General features: G+C 39.8%; 1 protein-coding gene across 2 annotated transcripts in view; it reads left to right on the top strand.

The window, feature by feature from the left end:
* Positions 1–4,589: 4,589 nt before the first annotated feature.
* ylpm1 (YLP motif containing 1) overlaps positions 4,590–17,863 on the top strand; it is a gene marked incomplete at its 5' end in the record, with an annotated part of 31,883 nt that continues 18,609 nt past the window's right edge. The window contains 12 exon segments of one of the 2 annotated variants that reach the window (XM_014019451.1): positions 4,590–5,469; positions 8,179–8,409; positions 8,499–8,537; positions 9,171–9,359; positions 11,442–11,709; positions 11,793–11,937; positions 12,080–12,234; positions 12,303–15,258; positions 16,501–16,624; positions 16,789–16,912; positions 17,018–17,107; positions 17,183–17,360. In XM_014019451.1, coding sequence (XP_013874905.1) covers positions 4,876–5,469; positions 8,179–8,409; positions 8,499–8,537; positions 9,171–9,359; positions 11,442–11,709; positions 11,793–11,937; positions 12,080–12,234; positions 12,303–15,258; positions 16,501–16,624; positions 16,789–16,912; positions 17,018–17,107; positions 17,183–17,360 — 5,093 coding nt within the window. 2 annotated transcript variants of the gene reach the window in all.

The following is a 17,863-nucleotide window of genomic DNA, read 5'->3' as shown; positions in this document are numbered from 1 at the left end:
TTTATGGTTTGATTTCTTTGTATGTATGGATCACTTGGGTTGTTACCGACATCTGGTGAAAATTTCATGTCATTAGCACCTCTAGTTATATATTTACTGAAAAAAATGGTGACGTGTTCAATACTTATTTTACCTGCTGTAAATGGCTCTTTGAAGGGATCTGGATCTTGAGGAGCCAATTGTTTCATAGAGCTGTTCAAAAGAGCTGTTTGATTTTGTACGAGTTATGTCCTCAGTTGCCAAATGTGATGATGTCATCACGTCATGGGTGGAACCACGTGTTTTGTCAAGCAGAAACGCCCTCCCCCTTTCCCTGTGAGCAGATTCAATTCAAGATGGCCACTGCAGCTAATCAACATTAGCCAACACAAAAAGGCTATAACTCGGTCAGTTGTGCAGAAAAGGAGCCAAAGTTTGATGTGCTTGAAGCTGAGAGTCATCTGCTGCACATAGTTCAGGTGTGAGACCTCAGAATGCACTTTCCAAGGTTTGACCAAAACAGCTGTAACTCATCTGAAGCATGTCTTAACATTAGATATTTATTTAATTTGCAGTAACATGGTGTGTTAAAGGTTTTTGTTACCAGTTTTTAAAACAGATTCTAATTTGTAAACTCTCCACATAATTCGGAGCACTCTGATGAATCAATTATTATTCCTTTCTCAAGGTCTTCTTTATAAACCTATCATTAATAAAAGAAGACATTCAATTAACAGCCAAAGCTTGATTGCTAATTTTGTCATAACGGATTCTCTTTCCTTTTTTTTTTTTTCTTTGAAGAAAGGGTTGGGTGTTTTTGGAAATATGGTGTTGGAAGAAGAATTAACTAATTTCATTAATCTAATTGTCATCGCTCTCAACCGGCCCCACTAACAAGCTCAAATTAATATGATTAATCAATCTGACGACATAAACTCATTCAATTACAGTTTTTCAAAGGCGAGTGGGTGTGTTGGGGTAATAGAAGGCGGGCGAATGAAGAGGCCTTCGGAGCAGCCTTCTCTGCCAGGAGAACGGCCCACCATTGAAACCAAGTGGGCAATTAGTCATTCTGAACGGTAAATAAATGGTGATGAAATGTGGAGGGCATGTGCCCCACCAACAGTCTGATCTGATTCAGAATAATGTTTTTTTCTCTTACAGAAAAAAAAAAAGATTACAGATTATTGAGGCTTACAGTTTCGTCTTGTTTTTATAACTAGAAAAATAGAAATGAGAAAACAAAAGATAAGGCACATGATGAAAGAAAGAGCCCAAAGAACATATTTGAATCATAAATTAAATTTGGTGCACATTTAGTTTTGTCTTCAGTCCTGAGATTTGGTGTTACAAAAGTAAAGGAATTACATTTACCCAACTAAAGAAAATGCAAAGTAAAACATTTGTGAAACACAAAGTCACCAAAAAGACACAAACGAATCCTTTTCCCCACATTTTCCAAATTCTAAACAACACAAATATAACGTCACTGGGTCCAAACGGCTAAAGCTGAATGTTTAATTTTATATTTTTGTAATTTTTGAGCGTTTTCTTCAGTTTCAGTTCTACCACATTACTGTCCGTCACCTTTAAATAATATAATAACAACTGAAGAAGCTACCGAAAAATTCAGTCATCTTCTGAACACAGCTGAATATTTAATATTTAGAGACTTTGCATTCCTCGAAGTGATCCCACGTAGCAAAATTTGTCTGGCCCAGGTCTGGCCCACACAAGCTGAGCTGCATTGGAATGATGACCCTTTGGTGGCCCAGAGGTGGTCCATGCATGGGCCAGAACCACATAAAACAAACCACAACTGAGTCAGCTGTGGCATTGACAGATATGGGCCACATAAACCAAACAAACACCAGGCCAGTTGTGGCATTTAATATTTTTTGTAACTTTTCTGTGATTTCATGTATTCCTAGATATTGTATGTTATTGAAGTCTACTAGTTGTGATTGTTGGTCACAGATGTTTCTTTTTTGGGCTGATAACCCACCTGTTTGTGATTGGCTTAGGTGTTTTTTTTTTTACCTCTTTATATAGACTCGTAGTTTCTCTGATCTGTAACAAGTGGACGACGACATGTAGCCGAAATGCATCCAGTTTTTTCCCCTTATTAAAACATGGTATTTTTTGGAGTGCTGGTTTTCCCATTTTATTTAATTTATTTTTAATATTTGGGCCACATAAACCAAACCACAGGCCAGTTGTGGCACGCCATCTTATAAACAATCATTGCCAGATCTGGCCCACATCCAGTTGACAAACCATTTGCTCTACCAGCAGTCAGTCAGCAGTACCAACTTGACACCAGACCTGACCCACACCTGTCTGCTTTGTGGGTATTTAGACTCCAATAATCTTAGTTAGAAAAATAACATAGTTAAAGACTAAAAGTTTGTCTTTGACAGGTAAAAGATAATCATTTGGAGACAATGCACATCCAGTGATCACTTTCTGCGAGTGTCAGTAAAATGTATCCAGGTGATCACAAGATATTTTGAAAAACTCTATTTGGTCATTAATCACCTTTTGGACACGTGCAATAATTAGAGTTTGGAACGTGCTAATTTAGATGCTTTTTTCCTGTCTTTATTGTTGTTTCTCCAATGCAAATAAGAACAATCTACAAAAGATTGATGAGCCTGTTGACTTGAGCACCTGCTTGGCTCTGATTTGTGTATTCACTGTGCTGAGATGTGCTGGCACAGCGATTTGGGTGATGCCCTTTAATGCACTCTGTCTTATCAGCCAGCATCACCCCCCTCCCCTCTTCCTCTAACCTATATCTGATTAAGCAGCGTGATGTTGTTAGTTCTTACACAGGGAATAGTTCATGCAGGCACAGTCTCTAATTTGTGAATGGAGGTATTACAGAGAAGACAATTAGACTACGGTTCGATTGGCAAAGAAGAAGCTTTAGATGCTGACAGTCAAGAGGAGCCTTTCAAATGTCACACCAATTAATCTATCGAGCCATCAAACAATATTCAGGAAAACAAAGTCAGGGGGGGGGAGGGGGGGTCCCGATCAATCTGCATCACTTTTTTTTTCCTCGCCGGGTTATGGGAAAATTGATTTGTCAAACAAAGCATTTTAGAACTGGCGCATGGACTTGTTCGGGATCCATTAGCCTCCATTGAACATTTTGTTTAACGTAGGATTTTCATCACAGAGAAAACGCCGTGTCCTCAATATCAACTTTACGATTTCTGATTTCTTTGTTCCTGCTCGGAAAGCTTTCCAAAGTGCTGATGGGGAGCTAAAATGGACCAACTTTGCATTGTGAAACATTTGCTTAATCTTTGGGATTGTTCCCACCTCACGTTACAGAAATATTAATCTGCTTCCCATCAAAAAAAGAAAAGGATTTGTCCCAAGTGTCTGTATTGTTGTGGGACTCTCTTGCCATCCTATACAGTGTGGCTGTCCTAAGCTGTATCATGAATCCCTTGTGCAGTGTATTGTTCTAAGGCTGAACTGTATCACATTGTGCCCGTCATGCTGTTTTAGAGGGGAGAACGCTTCCTCTGTGGGATTTCTCCTATACCCCCATTTCCCCTGATAATCCATCTCTCCCTAAAGGGTAGGCCTCCCTGACCTTGTCTTATTCATCCAGGCCGTCTTAAGAGAAAGACCGAAGGCCTGAATGGGCCATTTCTCCTCTTTTAACATCCTTTGAATGTCACTGGTGAAATATGAAGTCATTAGGCAATATTAAAACACTGCTGACAAACTAATTAACGAGAGACATTAAACAGGACCGGCTTGATTAATCCGCTTTAACGATTCTTTTTAAGTGGTTCTGGTCAAAATTAATACAGATTTACTGGTGACGGTAAGGAAAATAATTTTATGTGTGTTACGCCTCAAGGGCAGCCTAATGTCAGCGGTCTTGTACCTCCCTCTGCTCTCTCTCTCTTTTTGTCTCTTATATGTCATCTTCTGATAAACACAAAGTCTCCATAGGAAAACTGAACTCACATAGCTTGACTTTAGGTCACTTTATTAAACTTACTTTTGAAAATAAGTGTATTTAAATAGTTCACACCAATTTGATTTAGCTGTTTACTATAAATTGTCTTTGTTTGTGTTGATGTTTGATGAAAAAAATTGTGCTTCACAATACAATGGGTTCAAATAGATCATTACTGTCAATCTAGTTAGCAATAATTTAGAAGTCAAGTTTAATTTTTATTTACAGCAGTTTGTTGTGAACAAATAAACTCGTAAATGTCTCCCTCTAGCGGCAGAAATATAAAATCCAGCAATCACAGTCTTTAGAACTGTGATTCATGTGAGATGGATTTTATATTCCTGTATGAGTTGTAATATTTAACTGCTGGCTTTCAAAATTATTTTAATAACTACTTCTAAAACAAAAACAATAACACATTTTAAAAACAATGTTAACGTGATTAAAGCTTAAAAATGAGTGGCACAATTTCATTGTTTTTTTTAATAACAAATTTTCAGCGTTAGTCATAAAAACAACAACTACTACTACTGATTATATTTTTTCTGGAGAAACAAAAAACGACGACATAACTTAGTAATGTAATTTTATTTTGATATACCGGAAGTTGTCACATAATGTGTGCTTCGTGTTTCCGTTTTCAGCTGTGCGGTCTGTCTTTTGTAGTCGGCCATTCAGTGATACGTTGAACATTAATTGAAAACGTTTCTTTAAAAAAGTTACGTTTATTGTGTCCTGTAGTATATTACAGTGTCTTTAGTAGATTTATTTAATTTTATTTTATGCTGGCGGGAAAACTGATGCAGCCGTCGTCTTCTGAAGACAGGTCGACATTAGCTGATAGCTTTCGTTAGCACGTTTGGGCCGACTGGATGTGGATGTAACCTCGCGCGACGCAGTTTTGTTTTGCAATGTATCCGTCCTGGGGAAACTACGGTGCCCCTCCGCCGCAAAGCTATGGAGGGCCTCGTAAGCCTCCAGGGGGCGGTCACACGGGGCAAACCGGAGGTTTCGGTGGCTTCGAGGCCTCTTCCTCAAGCTCATCCTCCTCCGGCAGCTCGATGTTCTCCAGCCTCGAGGAGCAGCACCGCCAACAGATGGAGCAGCTTCAGATGCTGCACAAGAAACAGCTCCAGTCTGTGTTACACCACGGGAACAGTGCGCCTGCTTTTGGTGGCGGGCCGCCCTCGGGTGGGTTTTCGGGCTCGTCGTCGTGGCATTCAGAAAGCATGGGACACGGCGAGGGTGATGGTGGGCAGACGTACTTAAATCAGGAGGCTACCCCGGCTCAGATGCCGAGAGTTCGGCCGCCGGCTCCCAGACAGGGACCCCAGCAGCAGTATCCTCCCCCACCACCGCCTCAGCCACCCGCGGAGTCTCAGCCAGTTCCTCCCCCTCCAGAGTCCCAACCACCCGCGCAACCAGAAAACATTGAGGCTCCCAAAGCTACGGAGGCCATCAGCAAGGATTCAGCCACTGCTGTGGACAAAAACGTGCCTTTGCAGGTAACACTTTATAACGTTGGTTCGTGAGTTAATTTAATAAATGGTGTTTTAGGATCACTAGAACCTAGATTATTCCCTTACCAAAAATTATTTGCTCCTTTTAAATGGAGTACAAGCTTGATTACATGTGTGCAGCATATGCACTTCAGTAACAATAAAATAAAATAAAAAAACATGAAAAAAAATCATGATAAACACTCTGGGTCGATTGTAGGATTGTAATACTAATACTTTAGGCAACTTTTTAAATTCAGTCATGAGACAAATCTTGCTGTCCAGGGTTACTGACAGATTATATGTAGAGTTTAATTAAAAAAAGACTTCAAATAAAAATAAAACATTTTAATTGCACAATGTTTTATATTATTTTTATTTTTCTGTTTTTTTCCCCCCTCTCATTTCCATTTCCTGTTGGATGTTTTGTTTTTACTGTTTGAAGGGACTACAGATGTAAATTAGCCTTAGGCTAAATCTGGTGCAATGCATGAAATCATGTTTTAATTGCACACTGTCCCGAACAAATAAATTCATTCAAAAATGGTGACAGATATTCAAATTTGTTAACATTAGGAAATTTTGTAAGTACTCAGCAGTTTGTTAGATGGATAATTAACTCTTGTTTGCATCCAAATTAATTGTAAGAACAGTGTTGTGTAGCAGACCACAGCACTTTCTGAAAATGAGTATTTTAAACACTATTGTGTTTAAAATACTATTACTAAACACTGTTATTGTGTTTATCCATTAAACTCATAGTTTATGATCCCTACTGTATTTTTCTTCTGTGTAAATATGTCATGTGTTTTAAAACTCACTTGTTATATTTCAAACAGTGTGCCCTTCCCTTAGTCTTTGTTGTGTAAAGTGCACTCTGTCATTGGTGTTTTAGATTTGCAACACTTCTTTTTCTCTCCATGTAAAGCCCATGTTTTTAAATTATATCTTCTTTCCAACTCTGTAATCAGACAGCCACTGTGATCATCAGTCAGCTGTTACACCACCACAGAGTTCCTCTGGAGGTGCAGAAGCAAATCAATAATAAAAACATTTATTATGAATGCTCTAGGGCTGCAACTAACGATTATTTTAAGAATCGATTTGTTGATTTTTTTTTTCGATTAATCAGCCAAATCATTAAAACACTTAATTACATAAATATAAGTAGATATAAATTAATTTCATTCCTGTATAAATTAGGGATGCAAGTTATCAATTAATGAATTAATCTGAAGTTGAGTTTTCTTATTGATTGACTAACAATTAATTGATAAGCAACCATTTTCTTAAAAAAAAACCTGAGTTTTCTCTTGAATCAAGAGGGTTTTTTCATAACATGAAGGATTTTTTATATAATCTCCCGAATTTAAAACAGAAGCCCATAAATATCTTAACAATTTATTTCACCAGTTGTATTAAATACTGACTGAAAAAAATGTGTATTTCTCATACATAGAACAAACCAGAAATTTAATAGGTTGCTGAATGAGGAAAATAGTTTAAAAGAATATAATAATGATTTTTAGATGTAAAACTATTATTAATTTATTATAATTAGAATTTATTTACATTTAGCATTTATAATTTTTCTTTAATTTTTTTTACTTTTTGCTTCCTTCTTGTTGGTTCCGAAGCAGCCCCCCATCCTCCTCCCCTACTGAGGCAGACCTGCTGCTCGCATCTTTTTATTATTCCTTCGTCCTGAACCTTTTTGCTACTTAGCAAATAACTTTGAGCCTCAGTCAGAAAAAAACTTGAGGGTTTTAAACTTTTGGCCCGAGAAGGGGCTCGCATCAATTCATCCTTTAAAAAAAATTAAATGTGGCATATACTTTTTTATCATAACTTCGGTTCTACTTGGCCTAACAACACAATTTAAAAACGTCTACTTTTGACTTGAGAATCTCAAAGAGGGCGGATCTTTACAGGTAGAGTTTTTTTCTTCCTAAACTTTATTTAGGTCAGCCAGCATTGACAACGCTCTGCGGGTGATGTAAACGGCTCCGCGACGTGGTGAGAGACACATAAATCGCGCGACACAACGAATTAATAATGAAATTCGTTGCCAACGCTTTTAATAATCTATTTTTATTGATTTTATCGATACGTTGTTGCAGCCCTAGAATGCTCCGTGGTGGAACTAAGCCCTGAGAGCTAATTAGTCTGAAAACGGCTAAAGAAACTGCATTTAAAATCAGAGTTGGGCATCGTTTGAATTCCTCGCTTCGATTCCAGTTCCCAACGATTCCCATTTCAGATTCTTTTAAAAAGCTGGGTTAAAAAATATTGACATAGTTTAAATTAGGTGAACCAAGTCTTACAATCCAGCCAAAAAGTAATTTTGATCTTGTGATACTGATACACTAAGCAAGAGCAGAATGTGTTAAATTATTAATCTTGTCATTGTTTCACTGGCAGATTCTACCAGTAAAGTAAGACAATTACACTTGGTAAGACTTCTTGAAATAAGGAAAATTTCCAGGCTAACAAGATTAATCAGATTTTAATCATGAAAAACTGGAACTTTATTTTAATGAAGTTTAAAAACAGGAACCTTACAGTTCCCACTGTCTGCTCCACAAATTACCGAGCCTGTAGAAAAGATGGAGCAAAAGGAAGCCAATTAGCTGAGTATATGAAGGACAGAAATTGAAAAAGTGTAATCTTCTCGGGCATTATCTTATGTTGGTATGGTTGGTATGTTTCTTCCAGGAGCAGCAGCACGTTTGGTACAAGCAACATCTGGAGAATCTGCAAAAACTGAAGCAAGAGAAAAGCAAGCTGAGTCAGAACCAAAGTAATGCCTCTTTGCCACCACTACCACCTGTTAGTCAAGCAGCTCAGCCTCCTCTTCCTCCATCAGAACCACCGAAAAGCACACCGCCTCCGCCCCCTCCGAAGGAGGAACCCTCTGTGCCGCCTCCACCACCTGTGGGAGTAAATGTAAGGATTTCTAAAATGTTGGCAGAGATGGTGAAGTCCAGTTTTTCTACAATCTAAATATTGTTTATATTGTTTGCGTAAATTTGCAGAATGAGAATGTAGGAAACTCACCTACATTTACAGAAACAGTAAGTCATGCTGTCCATGTATTTCATCATCACAATCTCCATGAATAGTTTACCTCAGTCCCTGTGATTATATGGCATGTCTTGAATTGAGTTGGGCAAAGCTGGCAAGGGCAAAACTATTTCCCTAAAGGATCACAATGCTAATTTACACTCAATTTATGCAAGCTTTATGGATATTGTGATTATTGTTGTGAAATATATAATGTTATGGTCCACATTCTTGATGTAGTTATTTGTTAAAATAACAAGATGACTTTCAGACATTTAAATAATTTGTGACTTTAGGTCAAGGGAACTTTGTGGCATAAAATACTTCAATAAAATCTTTCAATTGTGTTGTATTGAAAACAAGGTAACTACATCAAGATCTTGGTACGCTCAACATTTTTTGTAACTGCACCCAACCTTATTCATTCATCTGTTGTGTGACTCCATCCTTGAAAATACTACTAGCAGTGCTCAAACTTTAATTTTACTGTTTTATGTTTTAAATAGTAAATTAAGCCCATCTCAAAACATTTCCTTTTATCAACTACACAGTTTGTCTTCTCCATAAATGTTAAAAATGATCAGAATTAAAAAATACATGCTTTATATTAATTTGCTCTAATCTTTGTTCGTTTCTGTTTAAAGCCTGATGTCCCACAAAGCTCAGAAGAAGCAGTCCGTCTCCAGCAGTTACAAGCTGCAGCTGCTCAGTGGCAGCAGGTGCAACAGCAGAGAGCAAGTATACAATACCAGGCTCTCATGCAACAACATGAGAAGCTTCAGCAAATCCTTGAACAATACCAACAGCTGATTCAACAACCTTCAGACTTACAGGTACATGAATAGGGATGGGTACCTTTGACATTTGAATCGATTAGGTACCAATATCCGGTACCTGGGAATCGGTATGGTACTTAACGGTACCCATTTTCTGTATTTTGTGTGTGTGTGTTTTTTTAAATAATAATAAACTTTTTTATATTTTATTTAACATATTTCTCAATATATAAAATTTAACGAATATCAAGACAATAGGGATGGGCGATATGTTATCGTTTGCGATATACCGTCATAGACATTCACCATGGTAATAGTCATCTCGCAATAAAAACAATAAAATCCCACCGCGTGCCGCCAGGTTAAGTTTCGTTTGTTTACTCAGAGCGAAAGTTGACCATGTGCTAATTGAGTAAAGCTAAAAAGCTATCATAATGACACTCAGCATGCAAAAATGCAGTCATCTTAAAAACTCTTAAGAGTTCAACAAAATGTTTAAAAAAAACAAACAACAGGACAGCCAGCATCAACTTGCTGGACCCACAAAAATAAAAAACAGCTCCTCCAGTCTCTTCTCTGTCCCTGCCAGGCTGCGTGGTTCACTCACACATGTAGACCCTCCCTCCCCTGAACATTAACCCTTAAGGGGCACAGATATTATAGCTTTACCTGCCAGAGCAGCAAAATACATTATTTTCAGTGATTAGTAGTATTTTCTTATGGTTTTATTTTGTTATTATATTACCGATAGTTTACAAGGGTTAGAGTTCTTCTGAGGTTTTACAAAAATGATTAGTGCTAAGAGGATGTGATTTGAAGATTTATCATATAAACCTTAGTCCATTATTATTGATCATTTTTGGTGTCAATAAATAAATGTCAATTCTGTTCTCATATTCAGTCTTGTTTGATGGGTGTCAGTTTTGCAACACAGGTGTACTACTTGAACTTTTATAACTACCATTAATTTTACAGTATTTACTAAGACAGATTTTCTTATTTAAGCTTGCACTATTTTATTTTATTTTGTTTTGTTAATTGATATATTGTTTTTTATTGTGTATATTGTTTTATTGTGATTTTATTATTGACTTTTGTAAGGTTATCTTGAGAGTCTTGAAAGGCGCCTATAAATAAAATGACATTGTTAATATTATTACTATTATTATTATTAGTAGTAGTAATGTAGTTTAGTGGCTTCTAGTATGTCACTTATCGTTATCGTGATAAAACCTAGAAATTATCGTGATAAATTTTTTGGTCCATATCGCCCATCCCTACAAGACAACATCCAACTCTTTGTATTGTAACATCAGTTTTTTAACTAATTTCTTTAAGGTGAAAACTCTTGAAAACAACAAGACTGTTTTGTCTTATTGCACAAATTAAAATCCAGCTCCACATATTTCTATTGATGTCATTTCCCTGCTAGAAAAATTGTGTGATGGAGGTCCATGGAAGGCAAATAAGTTTAAATCAAATAAGCAAAAGAGGATGGAGTTAAAATAAATAAAAGATATTCAAGCTACATTTTCAGCATCCAAAACACGCCCAGTGCTTCAAGTTGACTGCTTGTGCTCTTTCAGGTCAGACGCGTTAAACAGCGCCTCTGATGTTTTCCTCTGCCGGTCTCTGTTTAATGGCGGATGAAATAAATAAAGTGGCGGTACTTTATTTACTTTGAGCAAGCGAACACCGTGCTCACAAGATAATTAATCCACCAGACAGAGAAGGTCTGTTCGGCGAGTTTTACTCCAGCAGCTGCGAGGCTCGCTTTCAAGCTACGTTCAGACCAAACTCTGTTTACTGAACCAGCGGCTGCTGACGTCATTATGCTGTTGCGCAATGCTGCGTTCAGGACAAGCATGGAAAATCTCATACTCTTAAGCTAATACAGTCACAATGATGCATTTAGGTACCGAAACATGGTACCGTTTGATGTTATGTGAATAGGTTCTCAGTAGTACCGACAGAATTCGGTCGGTACTTAAAAAAAGTATCGAATTCTGTACCCATCCCTATATTTAAAAGACCAACAGAGTAATAATGCAACTTTTAAATTTAGCTCTATTGTTAATTGATTTTTTTTTTTTGTATTACATTAAATATCAAGAATCTTTTTATGTCCTTTTGTTGCAGTCTATGTCTGCTGAATTGCAACTGAAACACTATGGAATGCAGCAGCAGCAGTTCAACTCATTATTCCAAAACTGGGTTGCGTCCTTTGCCTTATGGTATGAACAGTTTCAGACTTATCCACACAAAGACCAACTTCAGGAATATGAGCACCAGTGGAAGCAGTGGCAAGAGCAGATGAATGCCACCAATGCCCACCTTCAAGAAAGGGTGGCCACTCTTTCTGCCATAGTACCGTTTGCTATGATGGGAGCTATGATGGGACAGCTTGGTGAGTACCCTGCACAAAAAATTCACATGCAGCAGCAACCTTTAAATTCTAGCCTCCAGTAACTGTTCTTCCAATATCTGCAGGTCAGCAAGTGCCTGCTTATGCAACACAGACAGAATCACCATCTGGACCCACTTTGCAAGGAAGTGTCCCTCCTGCGATCGGAGTGGGGCCTCCTGGTCCCCCGACTGGTCAACCCTCGAGTTTCAATGATGTCATACAACCAGGGTCAGTAAGAGCTCTTTTGTAATAAATGTGATTTATGCTTTACATATATATATATGTAGGACTGAACTCTTTGAAGCTAAATAAATAAAAATGTAGGTTTATGTACCCAGTTTTACATGTTCCGTGTTTTTATTAATTCCAGGCAAAACAGATTTGACAAGCCACCACCAGGTTTTGCTGGCCCCCCCAGGTTTGACAAGCCACCACCTGGTTTTGATGGTCCCCCAAGGTTTGACAAGCCACCACCAAGTTTTGATGGTCCTCCACAGTTTGACAAGCCACCACCAAGTTTTGATGGTCCTCCACAGTTTGACAAGCCACCACNGGTCCTCCACAGTTTGACAAGCCACCACCAAGTTTTGATGGTCCTCCACAGTTTGACAAGCCACCACCAAGTTTTGATGGTCCTCCACAGTTTGATAAGCCACCACCAAGTTTTGATGGTCCCCCGCGGTTTGATAAGCCACCACCAAGTTTTGATGGTGCTCCAAAGTTTAACCAGCCACCACCAGGTTTTGATGGCTCACCAAGGTTTGACAAACCACAGCAGCGTTTTGATGCTCCCCCTCCATTTGACCACCAACGACCACGCTTTGATGGGCCACCCAGATTTGACCAACCGCGGCAGCGCTTTGATGGGCCACCCAGATTTGACCAACCACGGCAACGTTTTGATGGGCCACCCAGATTTGACCAACCACGGCAACGTTTTGATGGGCCACCCAGATTTGACCAACCACGGCAACGTTTTGATGGGCCATCCAGATTTGACCAACCACGGCCGCGCTTTGATGGCCCCCCTAGATTTGACCAACCACGGCAGCGCTTTGATGCCCCCACAAGATATGACCAACCTCGATTTGGACAGCACCCTAGGTTTGAATCCCCAAGGCCCCTTGGCCCTTTGGCTTGTTTGGAATCTCCACCGGCATCTCAGAAAAAACTGCAGGAAGGTCCCCAATCCAAGTCAGAGACAACCATTGAGCAATCAGTCGGTATGGATTCAAAGACTCCATCAAAATTACCTGATCAACCACAATCTGACAAAGACCAAAAGGAACATCGCTTTGATGGCCCCCCCAGATATAACCAACCTCGATCTGGACTGCAGTCCAGATTTGTATCTTCACCAGCACCTCAGCAGCAGCATGGTCCACCACCCAAGTCAGAGAGAACCATTGAGCAACCTGCACGTATGGAATCCAAAACTCCTATAAAACCACCTCAGCCACAATTTGACAAAGACAAACAAAAAATGCAAGATAAGCCCATTGATGACCTGGCTGATGATAGCTTGCTTGGAGCTGAGGGCTTTTTTGTACAAAACGATCCCATTCCTCAAACATTACCAGGTAGTACAGAGCCTGAGAAAACTGATGGTGAAAAAGTATCTGATAGTAAAACATGTAAACCTCCTGTAACTACTGATCCTGTTCCAGTTTCAAACAGTCCCCTCCAAGCAGATGGACAATTGACAAAAAATAAACCACCACAGATGATACACACTTCAGAAATGAAACCAGAGCCACAAATGCTATCAAACCCAGAACCTCTAAATCCTCCTTTTGGTAGGGGGCTAGACCATCCTCCAATGCGTGGACGTGGGCTTGGGCAGATGGGGCCTGGACAGTTTAGAGGACCAAATCCCATACAAGCTGGAGAAGAAATGGAAGAAATGCCATATGACTACATGCCACCTGAAGAGAGCAAGGGGACGCAAGATGACCAGTGGCAAGATCCTCCTTGTGAGGAGTTTGGTGGTGATGAATCAGAAGATCCTCCAGAAGAAACGTGGGTGCCAGAAGAACAGTACTTTCAAGAGGATGAATATTTTGAAGGACCAATGGGACCCCTAATGGGGCGAGGTAGACCTCCAATGAGAGGTGGGCCTCTAATGGTCAGAGGTGGGCCTCTAATGGTCAGAGGTGGGCCTCTAATGGGCAGAGGTGGTCCACCAATGGGCAGAGGAGGTCCACCAATGGGCAGAGGAGGTCCACCAATGGGAAGAGGAGGTCCACCAATGGGCAGAGGAGGACCACCCATGGGAAGAGGTGGTCCTCCAATGGGCAGAGGAGGACCACCCATGTGGAGAGGAGGCCCTCCAATGGGCAGAGGGGGACCACCCATGTGGAGAGGAGGCCCTCCAATGGGCAGAGGGGGACCACCCATGGGGAGAGGAGGCCCACCAATGGGAAGAGGGGAGCCAATGGAGAGACCCTGGGAAGACACTGAATCAGCTGAATATTATGAGGAAGAACACCCTTACTGGGAAGAATGGAGACCTCCAATGAGAGGTATGAGACCCCCATTTCCACCTGGCCGAGGTCGTCCCCGTTGTGGTCACCCTGGTTTCATGCCTCCAGGAAGAGGACGCCCACCTCACCCACTACATGGGCAACCGGACCATGAGCCATTAGACCATGAGATGGAGTCTGATGATACAAACCTGGATCCATCTCTACACCCAGCATACCGTGGTCCTGACCCATATGGCCCCCCAGTGTATCCTGATGGAGCACGAGGCAGGCAGCATGTACCGCCACCACCTCATAAACTGATAGAAGAACCATCGTACGATGAAGTAGTGGAAGAAGAATGGTATCCACCACCAGGGAGAGGTCCTCCAATGCCTCCACATGAGATAATTGATGGGATAATTGATGGGGAAGGAATAAGGAGAAGACCTGTGGGCCGAGGAATGGCGAGGGGAATGTGGCGTCCAGGTCCAGAACATGAGGAGTATGAAAAAGAGTACAGGGCGGGAATCACTGTAGATTATGAACATGGAAGTGATCCATATCGTTTACGTTCGATAGAGGACCGTCTTCCTGATGACTATCACCATGAAGCCAAGTACCACGAGTCTGTGTGGGACAGAGAGCGAGGGCTTCCTGAACGAGACTATCCTCCCCGCATGCCACCAGAGCACATCAGAGATGAACGCTGGCATCAGGAAGCTGAGAGAGATCACCCATATCGATTCGATGACAGCACCAGGGCAAGAGGAGAGCTTAGAATTCGTGAGTACAGGGATGAGCCGCCATATGGACAGGAGGAGGCAGACTTGGGTAGGCCATCGAGGCTTTCTTCACCACCTGAGAGAGGCTATCCTGACTATGATGATCGTAGACCTCACTATGATGAACTTAAAAGTGAGTCATGTGTGGATATACCTTCACTGCCTGTTGAATCTGCTTCAGACTTGCCTGGAAGCTCAGCCGAATTAGCAGCCCAAGGAATAAGTGCTGCAAATGTACTTGCCCTCTCTCAACGTCAGCATGAGATTATCCTTAAAGCTGCTCAGGAGCTTAAGCAAATAAGGTAATTTCTTGTTTGTTTGTTTTTGTCATAATTCTTTTTAAATAAGTGGTAGGGGTGGGAATCTTTCTCTCTCACGATTCGATTCAAAATCGATTTTCATTCATAGCTGATAATGTTAGCCCATTTTTCGTGTTCCCAAAGTGCTTCATCTTCATTTTGCAAACCTGGCACATCTCTCTCATGTCAAACTCACTCATTCAGTAAAAACCAAAATTAGCCCAAATTTTTGCATTCAATGAAGACAAAGCCTGTTGAATCTGTCTTCCTACCAATTTTGCAGTTTCCTCTTTGTTTTGGTGTTTTCTGTCCATTCATATGTTCCAGAAGCGTCTGCATGGTGATATCAGGACGTCCCATGCAGTTCAGCTGTTGCATTTGCTTATTAAATTTTTTTATTTTGTATATAAAAATTGATTTTGGGACATTTTAAATCGATTCTGAATCTTTGTAAATGAGAATCATGATTCTGATGTAAAACAATTTTTTGGTGCACCCCAAAGTGATGGTATTTATTTATTTATTTATTTATTTTACTTAAAGTCCAAAGTATGGATGTATTGAGATCTTCTGAAATCAAAATGTCGTAAGGTTGTCATTGAATTAAAAGCTGCTTTGCAAAATTATTACTTGTGAAATTATTAATGATGCCCCCACCACCACTTGGTCCAATAGTTTGGCAGCTTGGCCCAGTGGATTGGGTGCTCATCTTATCAGAGGATAGTGGGGCTCTATCTCCATCTCCTGCAGCATGCTGACGTGCCATTGGCAGGGCACAGTACTGCCCACCAAATTCTTATACTGTAGGTGTAGGAGTGAGAATATAAAGTGTTTCATGTAGAGTGTAAAACATAAACTTAGCTGGAAAAGTAATGACATTTATGTTTGGTAGATCATTTATTTGTTGGAATAATGCTTCAAGGCAATTGGAATAAAATGATCAAAATAGGTTGTGTAGCAGCAGTTTAAATAAGCATGTCAGGCACTAGCTATCATTTCACTGAAGCATTTCCTTCTTCTCTTGTTGAAGGCTTCAGCCCCTGCAGCTTCATGCTGGTCAAGTCTCTGACTTGTTTTAAAAACAGACCAGACTTGATGTTTGTTGTTTTGTTTTGTTTTGTTGTTTTCGTGAGTCTAGGATTTTGTCTTGTCCTGGCTCATGAGTTGACTGTCTAGTTACACACTTAGTACAAAATATTTGGGAAACTTTCTTTTGGTTTAACTGATATTATTTTATGCTTCAAGGGAATTGCAACTTCCAAACACCCCTACTACTGAACTACAAACCACACCCAGTGAAACTCTGCCAGAGCTTCCTGCAGGCCTCCTTGGTTTGGAGATCCCAGCAGACGTCAGGAATGTTCTTAAGGTAATGACTGAATATTTGTCCTTAACCCTATTAATACCACAAATGCATGAATGTAAAAAGAACACAGTAATTGAAACAAGCAGCGTTATGAACTACTGTTGTTTTTCCTACTAGTTTAAATTTCTGAACACATAAAAAAATCTTTAAATATCTGTCTTTACCAGGGTATAAGTGCTGCAGCACAAACACCTTCTACTGAACAAGCACCCTGGGAAATCAAATCTGCTATATCTGATTCCTCAAACCCTCCATTGGTTTCTAAGACAGTTGATTATGGACATCGACACGGTATGAGCAGTAGAGCTAAACCTTCTTTAATATTTTTAGAAAAGACGCAGGTTGTGTTTAATCACGTTGACCTTGGTAGGTATTGATTGACATTAAATGTTTCAGAGCATGGGACTACTGTCGAGCGCATCTCTTATGGTGAGAGAATAGTGTTGAGGCCTGACCCATTGCCATCAGACAGAGGTTATGATAAAGGTAAGTTCCACTTTATAAAACTTTTTTTTTGCTTGTTTGCTGTTAAGTAATCTTTTTTTTTACAAAACAATGCAGAGATTGTGGCTCTCAGGGATCCTTACGACAGAGACCTGTTTTATGAGAGACGGCCAGACCCTTATTTGAATCGAAGAGAGTACAGCAGAGAGAGGGATTTGTACAGAGAAAAGCCTCCTGAATACGAAAGAGACAGATATGAGAGGGACCGTTATCATTCGCGAGAACGAGATGAGAGGTAAGGTCTCTTTTTTTGTGATTTTCCATTTTTTTTACGAGTCCGTAGATAAGTATGCTGCTTCGCTACGTAATATTTTTAGCATTTTTAATGAAGGGATCTGAGTATTTGCGCATGTTGGTCTTTCTCTATTCTACTAAAAGTTGTTTGACACGTCAAAACATCTAATTACTTTTAATATTGTGTATTGTGTTTTTCACTTGAAATTGTTGCCATATTTGTTACTGCCGCAGTGCATTTTGGGAATGATGATTGGTTACAGTTGAGGCTAAAACAGTCGAGGCTAAACTATGTGTGACAATTCATATTTTCTTTTAGTTTTTATGTTTTGCACAAAATAAGGGGTTGAACCGATCAAGCATGATTTTTAGTAAATTAGCAATAGTGTACACACACACACACACATGCATTTGTATACTGCATATATACAGTGGTTTGCAAAAGTATTCATACCCCTTGAACTTTTCCATATTTTGTCACATTACAACCACAAACATAAATAT

Source organism: Austrofundulus limnaeus, unplaced genomic scaffold (genome assembly GCF_001266775.1).
Source record: "Austrofundulus limnaeus strain Quisiro unplaced genomic scaffold, Austrofundulus_limnaeus-1.0 Scaffold222, whole genome shotgun sequence".
Classification (NCBI taxonomy): domain Eukaryota; kingdom Metazoa; phylum Chordata; class Actinopteri; order Cyprinodontiformes; family Rivulidae; genus Austrofundulus; species Austrofundulus limnaeus.
Note: the sequence above shows the minus strand (reverse complement) of the source record. Positions and strands in the feature narration are given on the sequence as shown.